Source organism: Clytia hemisphaerica, unplaced genomic scaffold (assembly GCF_902728285.1).
Source record: "Clytia hemisphaerica strain Z4C2 unplaced genomic scaffold, Clytia hemisphaerica genome assembly, whole genome shotgun sequence".
NCBI classification, from domain to species: domain Eukaryota; kingdom Metazoa; phylum Cnidaria; class Hydrozoa; order Leptothecata; family Clytiidae; genus Clytia; species Clytia hemisphaerica.
The window spans coordinates 785,038-797,934 of record NW_027104561.1 but is presented as its reverse complement, the minus strand read 5'-3'; the positions used below and the strand labels follow the sequence as shown (position 1 = coordinate 797,934).

General features: G+C 35.3%; 1 protein-coding gene across 1 annotated transcript; it reads right to left on the bottom strand.

The window, feature by feature from the left end:
• Positions 1 to 429: 429 nt before the first annotated feature.
• LOC136823216 (synaptotagmin-5-like) lies at positions 430 to 6,129 on the bottom strand. Its single transcript, XM_067079389.1, has 6 exons — positions 5,604 to 6,129; positions 5,009 to 5,233; positions 4,423 to 4,744; positions 2,023 to 2,744; positions 1,337 to 1,448; positions 430 to 1,032 (listed from the first exon to the last, which is right to left on the bottom strand). Exons 2-6 carry the CDS (start codon positions 5,096 to 5,098, stop codon positions 707 to 709), a joined length of 1,572 nt encoding a protein of 523 aa, XP_066935490.1. The 5' UTR covers positions 5,099 to 5,233; positions 5,604 to 6,129; the 3' UTR covers positions 430 to 706.
• Positions 6,130 to 12,897: the final 6,768 nt, after the last annotated feature.

Genomic DNA, 12,897 nt, shown 5'->3' with positions numbered 1-12,897 from the left:
TTTTGTAATTTTTTTTTAACCTAATCATTTAGTCAGTGCTGATCAATAGCTTGCAAATACCATAGATTTATAAAGCCCGAAGGGCTAGATGTCGTGCTTTGGCTGAAAAGTGTGCCGTAGTTAGGTAGGAAATCCTACCTAGGTCATGTGACATTACAATAGAATTTTAGCGCTTACCAATCAGAAGCTTTAAGGGTTTTAGAAAACAATAGCAGCAACATTTTCTGCGATATTCACTTTTTTTTGTTTGGAAGAGCTTGAAGCACGACATCTACACGACACGACATCATTTATAAACTTAGCAAATACATGTATAAACATTATTGGAGGCTTGTCTTGTTAGGCAGAAGAAGGTTGTTCTTTGAGGGAAAGACAATTTCTTATTAATTATAATCTTTTGTATCTTTTTACCTCATAAGACTATTCACATTTGAATCCAAAATTGATTTTATTTTTCAGATAGATTAATTAACAATTGAATACAAACAATAATTACATACTAACCAATCATGAGGAAATATAACAACTGGAAAAAAAATGAGACTCTACCATGCTGTACAACCCACTAGACGATATTTTATTGGTAAGTTGCCGGTAAGAAATTTAAAGAATTCTATCCAAACTTATTTTTTCATTTCTTGAATTTGAGATAATTTTCATCCCGAGAAACATGATAAAAATGGTTAACCAAATTCCAAAATCGTTTTCACACATCATCCGGATCTATTAGCTTGTGCCATTCTGTGATCCGACGATGCGGGTCATTTTCCGCCATTTTGAAATGTTTTTCCGCTGTTTCTTGCGGTGAGTTCAACGTAAATATCACGTGACCAATGGGACTGTCTTTCCGTAATATGGAGTGATGCATTATGGTAACGACTAAAGAATACGTAGTCAATGGTGATCCTACGTCTGTGTTGGCGTTGAAATCGAGCGATTCATTGAATATGGGATTTCGTTCGTTTGTCTGATGTGTAGTTTCTTTTGTTTCCACGGAGCCGTCTTTGTAAAACGAGACCTTGGCGTATGGATCTGTTAAAGAAAAAATGACATAGAAACCCTCCGAACCACCAATAAGATGAGGAAGTTTTGTCTTTCAAAGACGATCTGTCTTGAAGGATGATTTCTCCTGGCAGAGGCTTTGATTCTATTCGAATTACCGATTTTTGGAGAGAAAGGCTATCCAGTTATTAGTCTGAATCCCAGACCTCTACAAAATAAGGAGCACGAATCCGTTAGTGGATGCCAGCAGCCTAACCAGTTATTGGTTAAAAAATAAAAAGCTTATAATTGAAAGTGAGAAAGCTAAGTCTAAAATTTGTTCCCTTTAACTTACTGATCATAGCGTTTGATTTTCGCACTAGATTTTTTGCTTGGTGGATGATGACTTCCAGTTTGGAGTATGTTCCTTGGTGACAAAGACTGATTTCTACGGAAGCTGAAGAAATCTGCAAACGAGAAGATAGAGAGTTGGTAAAAGGTATTTATGTATGTTTGCCTATATAGTGGAGTCCCTTTAACTCGAATGTCTCCTTATCTCGAATAAGTTTTATGACCCCTTTAGTTAGCAACATCTTATAAACCTTAACACCATTAATCGAAATTTCCTTATCCCGCACAAATTTGTGTTTGAACATTTTTGAGAAATTGGGAAAAGTAACATATGTTCTATGTTAAAAGTTTATGTGACAACAACCCCATAACATGCCTCCGCCCATTTATTGTTTTTGCACCATGTTTAATTTTTCCCACGCTGGCCCTCAACCAATGTTTACGCTATGATCTATTATGATAAAGTCAATGAGAAACATCTTACAAACGAAGTTGATGTATCGTTTGAATTGAAAAATCTCCCTTTAAACTTCAACAAAATATCGATAGGTATTTATTGACATCATGTTAAGTGAGACAGAGTGAGGACTTAGTAATTAGGTAGAGTGGATATTAAACGTTAATAGCCTCGTGATCCAGGACTTTAAGACTGTCTATCGGCTGTTTTCATTTATTCAAATATGAGCCTACCTTCGACTTTTTCTTCAGTAAATCCAAATGGAAAACTTCTTTATCATCGCTTTTCAAAGTGCTCAAAAAAATATTTCCTTCTCCCAACAGCTCGTTTTTGACGCTGAATGAAGGTGAATTATACACTTTAAATCGTAATTTCTGTGCTGACAGTTCACTCGGTATAATGTTATTAAAAGTAAAAGTTTCTTCATAATGTGGATCTTTCGCACCGCGTATTACTGAACTCTCTTGTTTTTGTTTCTTGCCCGGTATCAGGTACATCCGGACAAACGAACTGATTTCCGGATCTTCCCTACGGTCACCACCTAAGCCGGACGCACGATGAATCCATAAAGTAAGTTTATTATCTGATTCTTTATATTCCACCGATACGATTAAATTCCCGACAATTTTATATTCGAAGCTTCGATTACTGTTTCTGGTTTGAGCGAAACGTCTCCTGATATTTGAGGATCCTGATTTAGACTCATCCAGTGCTATGGAAGATCCACCAAAATCTGAACCATATTCTGAAAGGTTATCGGCGCTCATCGGTGCATCGTCTAATGAGATCCACTTTTTTTTCACGAGAGGTGAGTTTCTCCCAATATCTAAAGACATTCGACCTGGTTCGTTTGCAAGAGGAGACTTTATTGGACCACCATCTGTGGAGTTTCGACCAACATTTCCCAACGATAGTCGACCGTTATTGTATTTAGGGCTAATTGACATCGTCGAATCTAATAAGGAAACAAAATAAGGATTATTTTTATTGAAAGTGTCCAAATAAATCTTGGCCTATCAAGTATTCTCCCCTTGTATTGCCTTCAAATACGTTTTGTTCTCATCATAATCACAAAAAGAAATCATCGCATCTTTGTACGGAGGGTGGGAAGGGTTTCAGAAGTGTAAAGCGCTAAGGGTTAGAGGCGAAACTTTAACTCTTCTCAGGCAAGAGAAATTGAAGCTACTTATTTCCCATCCAAAACGCGCCGTAATCAAGACAATGGATTGTATCTACCGGTTCCTTTGTTTTGGAGGACTACATTTTTTGAAATATAGCAATAGATTTTAGTTTTAATCCGACGTTTGTGTAAAAACTATGCGCGGGTGTTCTAGATGGGAAATAAGTGGGTTCATTTCCCATCCAGGAGTCTCGTCTCTAGCGCTTCAGGCTTGGAAGTCAATGAGCTAAACGAAACCCCAGGAAGTCTGGAAACTAGAATCATTAAAGGATGTTAACTGTCTTTTAAAGATGATAGTAATTCCCTCATTAATTTGTCAGAGCGGATATTAAGAGCCTGTTCATGTAACGTGTTTCCAGACCATCTAAAAAGAAGGACAAATAACTATTAAAAAGCGACAAAGAGAACGACAATCTCTAACCCTAACCCTAACTATCAAAGAACGACATATTACAAATTACGATTTATGTTGTTCAATGAAACTTTGTTTTATTTAATCGCTTAATTGCACTCCTAACCCACCATCTTTAGTTTCAATTGGCAGTGATGATGACTTAAGTACAATTTATCGGATTCTTTGGCAAGTAGGAAGGGCGTTTTTGGGAGCTTCCTTTTATTTCCCTCCTTTGCTTAGGGGGAGTTCTATTAGCTACCTTACAGTGTGTCCGGAAAAAGCGGGACAGATTAATTGAAATCCTTAAAACTCATTATTATCTCATTGGTGTTCAAAATATTGAGATAAGATGGAATTTCTGTGTTCTAGCAATAGATATTCAATTCTCAAGGTAATATTATTTTAAGTACAACAACTACCTCGGTTTGAAACCATTCCCAAGGTAATTAAATCCCATAACGTGTTACTTTTATATGGACTCCTCTATGAATCAAATGCCATAGCAATCAATATAGTGGGGGCGTACGGCACTTCATTATACCGATCACTTATGGCACAACGGCACTTTTTACCCCGATTACCGATATACCGATAACTTTTTCGCCCAAATGCCGATACCGATTGATTTCAATATTTTGTATCAACATTCATATGCAGATTTTCTAGACTCCCTTTCCCTTGTATCTCTTAAAAATTTCAATGATGAAACATGATTTTTTGATTTCACATGATCTTTGATACCGATAGTAGACCGAAAATACCGAAATACCGATATAAAAATGAGTCTTTTACCGATACCGAGATGCTCTTGAAATATTGATTTATTGTTTTCCGTAATACCGATTTACAGATCTAAAAAAAGACCAATACCGATGTACCAATATCACGTACGCTCCCAATATTTGGAAAACCAGGTAAGCGTTGATCGTGACATTGAAAAAAAGCCACAAAAATGACCAGGATTTTTATTTATATAAATTCTGTTCTGCTTTTTTTACGGACACATTGTGGACATCCAAATGACGTTAAATGAACATTAAAACAACATTCAAAACTCACCTTTGCGTTTTCCATTCCTCAAACTCTCCATCATTTGTGTGTTAATTTTCTCTTGTTTGATACATCTTGCTGACGTACAAGAAACGTCCGAGATGTCACTACCATAAGACCTCCTTCTACTACGATTCGTAGTCTCATCAGTAGTTATACTCAAATGATCACTGCCAAGATCGATCTCTTCGCTTTTACCGATCACGTCCAGAGAGTTCAGAGAGCGGGACATGTTTTTTGTCTTTTTTAGTTTCCTGATCTTCGGGTTGACTGGTTTTTTGGAGTAGTCTTTACGACGTGAACTTGGTGTAAGTTTTGGATCGTCCAAAGCCTAAAAAAGATGCAGTTTAGAGGCATGCTTTGTTAAGTTACGCAAATTCCGCCATTATGGAAGCAACCGTTCGATTTGCGTAAGGGATCGCCTCTATAGATTTCCAATCTGTAACTTCTTTTTTCGCTCAATATCAATAAACTGTTGTTTTAGGAGATAATTATGACAATTTAAGAAAGTCCTGGTAAGCCACTTGAAGCAAACAGTAAGGGATCGAACTATATAGGTTACTACTCATTCAATAACATGATAATGATTTCTCACCTTGGGGTCATACGGTTCCACTGGCAGCTGTGGAGCCACGAAATTCCACTCCACTCTTGGTCCCACATCCACACCATCATCTTCATCCATGGATGGGAAAGTCTTCACGCCTTTGTAAAATTTACCATCTTTGCTTTTTCGTATGTTTTTCACATATTTCCATAAAATAAGGACCAGGAGGATCAAGAAGAAAGCCACATAGAACACCGAACACAATAATCAATGCTGAAATTAAAAAAAAAACTGAAATAAACCAAGCGGTTATCACTCTTAAATATGATACGGAAACAAAACCAGGACAGCCGAGTCTCCATAACTCAAACGCTAAGTAGAATCAGTCTTGGCAAAAGGGCCAACAAAGCAGTTTGAATTTCAAATTTTGGCCATGAAGGCTTTAAATTATCCCCTTTATTCCAAAAAATTCAAACTTTAGCTTATTACTATACCCAGACAATAAAAATATAATACAGTAATGAGCTTGTTACTTAATTTGTTGGAAGTGAATACTGGGGTTGTAAGTTTTAGTAACTTGCGTACATATTTTGCTGATCGGCAAGCATATAACTTTTTTGGAAGGAATTAAAATGGTACTTACTTTCCACGAGACCCATGTTGACTCAATCTCAACCAAATAATCTCTGATGTATTATTTTCTTTATATATTTGTTGTTTTCTTTTCACCGCAACTTCCTTGTCATGTTGATGTTATGCCCATGCTTAAAAACAAGGCGTCAATATATATTCCTGGACTGAGATTAGATTAAGCACTCTTCCTGTTATCTTATGCTTATTGTGGAACGATATGTTAACCAGCTCCTGCTCAAAATGTCAGCTTTTGTGCTATCTGAGCTAGAATTGATATTTTTTTATTGACTTTATAGACCTCCACAAGTTGTTGTAGCTGAGTCAACAAATTCACTGTGTCAATTCTTCTTCTGTTATGAAATCTGAGTTTTCATTTTTCTGTAAAAACATATTCAACTAACTAACTCTGCTTCAACATTTATACCAAGTGTTTGTGTGTCAATGGTTCTTGACTGAGTATAGTTGTGCTGACAGATACTATCTTCCTCTTCTCGATGTCAAAATGCTTGAAAACACGAAGCTATTCATTATGTTTCGAAAGGGGGATGACGTACTCTTCTTTCAAAGAAATCCTCGTGTTTTTTTGTAAGAAACTGTTTACCGGTTCCGGGGAGAAATCTATCTATATCTTGGCAACTATTCTTATAAAATTTTTCTCATTCGAATCATAACTTATCATGACTTAAATGTTTTCTTGGTAAGATCTTTTTTTTTGGGCTAATCTGAGTCACTTTATGAATTAATAACCTCAGTACAATTCTTATAACATTTCTTAATCTTGACAGAAAATTTGACAATTAAAGCGGTCGGATTTATTTAATTGCCATCGGATCAATAGAAATTAAACATCTTATAAAGAAGCTTCATTTAAAAGGACACCTACCGACTTGCGAAACTGCATGGACCTAAATTTACATCCTCTAATTTGCATCATGCAAAAACACTCCCACCGCAAACTCCAATCACTATTACACAAATATGTTTCCCGTACACAACCCATTAAACTGTTTCGATAATTACCTTAACTTGGTGTAAGGCTTATTTTCAGTAAATCTTTGGTTGAAAATCCTCTACCCGGGCTTCCAAAATCCGTGAAGTAATCTCTTAAATTTATCTAAGCTTGAGAAGTGATTGTAGAAATTGTGCAAAATGAAGAGCGTTCTATTTTTTCCCACTTTTAAGTGATTATATACTGCTGTTATTCAAATGGCCATACTTTGAGTTTATTTTGGTAATATTTTAGGTAATTAATAATCTCTTTATTCTTTGTCACGTCTCCAGCAATCACTGGCACAAAACAGTGCTCCCTTCGGGTTACGCTTCATTAAGGATGACCTCTAACCGTGCTACCTTCTTACTAGTAGGAAGTGTAACGAGGTTTCATCCACATGTGCTAATCCGAGAATTTCATCTTCTTCGTCAAGACTACTTATTAAATTCTCCAGATCTTATTTACTTCCCTATGCAAGGAGGAAATGTAAGTCTGTTTTCTAGTAACCATACCCTCATTCATGATATTCATGACGTAATGTTTTCTACGGAAAGACCCTGGTTTTTGCCAGTAGTGGAAAATTTTATACAACTTTTGTTTAGCTTAAATTTGCAACTACTGGCTAAAACCGGGGTATCCCCGTAGAAAACATTATGTTATGAATATCATGAATATGCTAACTGGATACTACTTCTGAGCATTCTGATTATCCAATTAATCTTTTTAATGATGATGAATTTGTCTTCTCGTATGATATTTTAAAGCGGATCGGATATAAACTAATGCTCGTTTCTATAAAAATTATTAAAAATCTAAATCACTCTTTCGACGATTTCAAAACAGCCTTTCAGATAATGAGCTTTTCCAGAAAAAATTTTTACCCCCACTGTTGAAGATATTAATTTTTCGAAGTATCGAACCCCCTGGATATCCTACTTTATTAGTAAAGATATCCCCCTGGATATCCACTCTTAAAAATATGCTCAACCCCCTGGATATCCTCTCTTATAAAGATTCTTACACCTAGATATCGTATTTTTTTTACTTGAAAATACACTTTACCCCCTGGATATCCGCTCCCTTGTAGATATTTAACCCCATGGATATCCACTTTTGAGCAAAAATTGTAAACCCTCTGGATATACGATATCCTCAAAGGGGGGCAAGGACTATTTCTGGAAAGGCCCAATGCAAGCCTTGATTAAAATCTGGTTCAAACTTCCTGACACTAACAAATATTTACTAGCATAAGCATTCAGCATCTAATGATACCATCAAATAACATCTTCTTTTTTTGCAATGAACTATTTACATCATTAATGATACAGAATAATGACGTTAATTTTTCCTAAAAGTTTATATTGCAACAGATGCTTTATTGTCAGGAGGGTATGCAATTTTTCTTTAATAAAAAGCTTCATTTATCATGTCTCAATATCTAAATATTGGCTTTGCTACTTTTTTTACACAATTTATTGTTATCCTGCAAAATGGTGAAATCAACTGAACTAATTGAATTACTATTTAATTTAGCTCACTGGTGTAACCTTTATTTATCCATGGACCAAGCTATATTCGCTATCTTTGATCGAAGTTTTTTTTGTAGGGGTACCCACAAAGAAGCTATTGTAGTATCCAAAATTAATGTCTAACGGCGCTACATCATCAAAAGTATCGACGCATTTACACCGCTATTGAGTAGTGCCGCCATTAGGGTACCACTTTTCAAAAAACTCCGATCAAAAGATTTTTCTTGGGCGGGATTGAGAAACTTGGTCCAGGGTATATAAAGGTCAGTGGGTGTAACATGCATAAAATGGGCAATATTTACCAGGAGGATCCTATTAGCTATAAAAAAGATTAACTCGTAATTTTGATGTTGAAAAAAGATAAAGAGGCATGCAAAGAGTGGGAGTATTTTTGCGACCAAATCTCAATCTCGAAACCACATGTTAGATAATCAATCCCATTAAAGAAAGATAAAATCCTATCTAAAAAAATTGGATTCATCGTATTTCGATTTCGCACACGCTGCATACTATGCATTGTCGTCAGAGTCATAAACTTCAGTTTTCGAGGATAACATTTCAGCGGTATTAGTTGCTTATATCAGTTGCTTCTTCTTCAAGATATATGTTTCCCAAGACTCCCTAGATTTTCTCACTTCGTCGCATAAATTGCTTAACTATTTTCCTCATTCGCCAAACCGGATTTAAAAAGCTTCCATGAGCCTGCAAGGACATATAGAATGCCTAACGGCCGACTTGAGTTCATCCGCTTGAGTCATTTTCTATCGGAAAATTGGCAATCGGAAAGTTCCTCCGGTAATTAGAAAGGTATACCGGGTGCGCCACAAAAAAGTTTCTCTCTTTAAAACTAATTTTCCCGAAATCTAAAAAGTTTAAAAGAACCATTCCTACTCCATTGGAAAGAAGAAGGATAGACTTAAATTTTGATGGGTCATTTAATGAATTCGGTACATTAAATCGAAAGTTATGCTCAATTGAATAAAAAAGTTACTTTCTGAAAGTGCTTAAAAACGTTAAAAATTGACCTATCAAATTAAACAGAAGCATAATTACATGATGCACCAGTTTTTTCGCTTCAGTCATCAAAAATGATAATTAGCTGTCTAAATGTCCTTTTGTTATATAAAGGAAGGTTGAATTACATTAAAAGGAAGAAAATTCGTTGAAAAAAGCCAAAAAATCTGGTAAAATTCATAAAGATACATCAAATATGGGTTTCGAGGTAGAACCAGCCTTACATAGACTTTATCCAGTCTAGAAACAACAATCTGTGGAAAATTTGGGTAAAAATAAATTAAAATGATTTTGATGAAGATTTAAAACCCTTTCGACCCATCAGTTTCAAAATTTATGTGTTTAATTACTGAAAAATGCTCTTGATCGTGTAAAGGCTATTGCGATTGGCAAATTTAAAATAAAAATTTGATAGGTCGATTTTTAACGTTTTCGGGCACTTTCTGAATGTAACTTTTTTATTCAATTGAGCATATTTTTTGATCTAAAAAACCGAATTTGATAAATGACCCATCAAAATTTAAGTTTATCTTTCTTCTTTCCAATGTAATAGGAATGGTTCTTTTAAAATTTTTAGCTTTCGAGAAAATTAGTTTCAAAGAGAGAAACTTTTTTGTGGCGCACCCGGTATAAAAACACGTAAATGTACCTTATTTAGTTTTGACTTTAACAGCAAAGATGAAAAAAGAATAATTCAATTTACGAAAATAAGAACATTGTCAGTCAACAGGGAAGTGATTTCGAAAGATGGATAATAAAACACACGCCAAAGGATATCATGTTGACAGTTCCGCCGACGTTTAGATTCTGGTTACAAAGCTACTACTAATTATATCCTTCATGAAGTGGCACACCCTTATAAATAGTCCTACAGTATGCTGGATCTTGTACATATACGTGTGATCTCATATGATCTACCTGTCATCTTATACAAACCACGTAACGATTGGTCCCTCTCGTTAATACTCAGGCAAAATGATCGAAAATGGTCTATACTTTAACTTTTTATTGTTAGCCTTGGTAAATTTTTTTGAAACAACAACAAGTAGTTAGGATCCAAGAATATTATAAGAATGTCTTATATATTCTCGCAGAGTTTACCTCAAGATTTCCACTGTAAGGATAAAGGTAAATTTAGATTTAGTCCGGCGGCGAAAAGGGCTTTTTTGCAGCAACCCTTACAAGTAGTAAATATGAGTTTTTATCTTATTTTCTCATTATATGGTCCCTTGGGACCCCAAAACCGGTTTTTGCCAAGCTGGCAAAGCTGGGGAAAATTTTTTATGGGGGCTTGAAGGGGGTACTCGGGTAACTTAATGCATGTCCCAAAATGCATTAATTTTTCCGCCCCAGTTCCAGTCCCTAAACCATAACAAATTATACATTTTTGGAAGCGTATTTGGATGTAGAATACCGTATTCGGTGTAACTTAAATTCTATCTCAGCAGAATTTGAGTTTTTTTAAGAAAACGTGATTATGACGTCATTATTTATGACGTCATAATTTTAAAAAGTTGAATATCTCAAGAACTAATACTCAAAGCTTTATGAAATTTTGACCAATGATAGAACTCATCAAGAGGAGGAAAATTCTTTTTTAAAAATTTGAAAATTTGCTGATGTCAGCATTTTATCGCAAAAATTCGAATTCTTGATATTTCTGCTGACGTCATTAGTTTTCGGAAATACTTTCAAAACTTTTTGAAACATCTCAATGTTCTTCATCACTGGTCCAAATTTCATAAAGTTTTGATTTATATTTCTCGAGATATTCAACTTTTTGTATTTATGACGTCATCAATCATGACGTCACAATCATGTTTTCTTAAGATATCTCTAATTATACTGTGAAAGAATTTAAGTTACACCAAATACGGTATTCTACATCCAAATACGCTTCCAAAAATGTATAGTTTGTTATGGTTTAGGGACTGGAACTGGGGCGGAAAAATTAATGCAATTCTGGGACATGCATTAAGTTACCCGAGTAGGGTCATTTTAGCCTGGGGGTCCTTAGAAAGTCGATTTTTGAAGTTCTCATTTAGCTAAAAATGATTGTACCATCAGATAGAACTTGAAGAGTAGATCTCCAAAATGGGGTCATTTGTCTCATTTGGTGGACTTAGTCTCCCGGAATTGGCTGATGCGTCTTCAAAAATGCAATATTTTATGCTGACGTCAGCATTTATGAGAGAATTTCCAGCGAAAGATACCACTTTTAACAGATGTGTCTCGTAGAGTACTATCGATTAGAGGGGTCATTTATAGGGCTTCCTAGGCTAGATCATGAGATATTCGAGTTTGAAATTTTGCTGACTCAGCGTTTTTCAACGTTTTTGGCCCTTTTCTGCTGAGTCAGCAAAATTTCAAACTCTAATATCTCATGATCTAGCCTAGGAAACCCTATAAATGACCCCTCTAATCGATAGTACTCTTCGAGACACATCTGTTAAAACTGGTATCTTTTGCTGAAAATGTTCTCAAAAATGCTGACGTCGGCACAAAATATTGCATTTTTGAAGACGTATCGGCCAATTCCGTGGGACTAAGTCCACTAAATGAGACAAATGACCCCACTTTGGAGATCTACTCTTCAAGCTCTATCTGATGGCACAATCAGTTTTAGCTAAATAAGAACTTCAAAAATCGACTTTCTAAGGACCCCCAGGTTAAAATGACCCTACCCCCTTCAAGCCCCCATAAAAAATTTTCCCCAGCTTTGCCAGCTTGGCAAAAACTGGTTTTGGGGTCCCAAGGGACCATATGATGGGAAAATAAAATAAAAACCCATATTTACTAATAGTAAGGGTGATCCTGGATCGCCGCCGGACTAATTCAATGGTATTGTATTGTAGTCTGATTTTTTACCTGAAACAGTATTTTTACAAACGACCGTAGTGGGCAGTGAGCATCCGCCTACGGTGCGAAAGGTTGTGGGTTCGACCCCCAGCCGGGTCATACCAAAGATTTCCATAATGGTGCATGATGCATCTCTGCTTGATGCTCAGCAAATAAGAGAAAGATAAAGGGTAAGTGGAACAATCCAGGGGGAAAAAGTGGCGTTCAGGTAGATAGCTATCGAAAGAGGGACCTTCGGGTCGCCTCCTACTGCGGTTGAAGACTTATCTTACTATTTTTACAACCTTTAAAATAATTTCAAGAGGGCGGCTCAGGATATAATACAATTAAAATGAATTGAAATCAATTTTCTAAAAGCAGCTATGATGATTTCCTTGGTAGCAAGCTATTCATCATTTTTTTGATTGACAGCCTTCCTTAAAAAACGCGGAAGCTATTATTTATTTGGTTAATTAGAGATTTTTGCTGATATCGCAAAATGTATTGACAAGTTCTAGTTCTGATGCTAAAATTTGTTTTCTTTTATAAAAAGAAAGTAAATTAATATCATTACAATATTTACATATTTCTATACCAATTTTGTAAAATTTTGGTTTCGGTATAAAAAAGTATTCATAAAAATGTCGAACAATTTTTCAAAAATAATTATTTATAATCTCCTTTTTTTTAATTAAAATACATTATTTTTATCTTTTTGACTGTCAACCCCCTACTAAGAATTTAATTAGCTAACACTTTAAAAATTAAGGCTCGTTAGAATATTTGACTCTTATTGCCTTGTAACGAGAAAAATCTTAGGAAAAGACAAAATTGGAAAGTATGAGTTGCAACCAAAACTTAAAGGATGGACTCCGTTAAAGTGAATAGAAATGTAAAAAAATTATTATAAAATGAAAAATGAAAAAAAAATG

What these genes read in the sequence shown, in the direction of transcription:
- LOC136823216 (XM_067079389.1), bottom strand. Translation starts at nt 5,098, where the DNA reads ATGGATGAAGATGATGGTGTGGATGTGGGACCAAGAGTGGAGTGGAAT. An exon ending in TGGAACCGTATGACCCCAAG is followed by an intron (nt 4,745 to 5,008) that starts GTGAGAAATCAT and finishes CATCTTTTTTAG; the next exon opens with GCTTTGGACGATCCAAAACT. An exon ending in TACTGAAGAAAAAGTCGAAG is followed by an intron (nt 1,449 to 2,022) that starts GTAGGCTCATAT and finishes TCTCGTTTGCAG; the next exon opens with ATTTCTTCAGCTTCCGTAGA.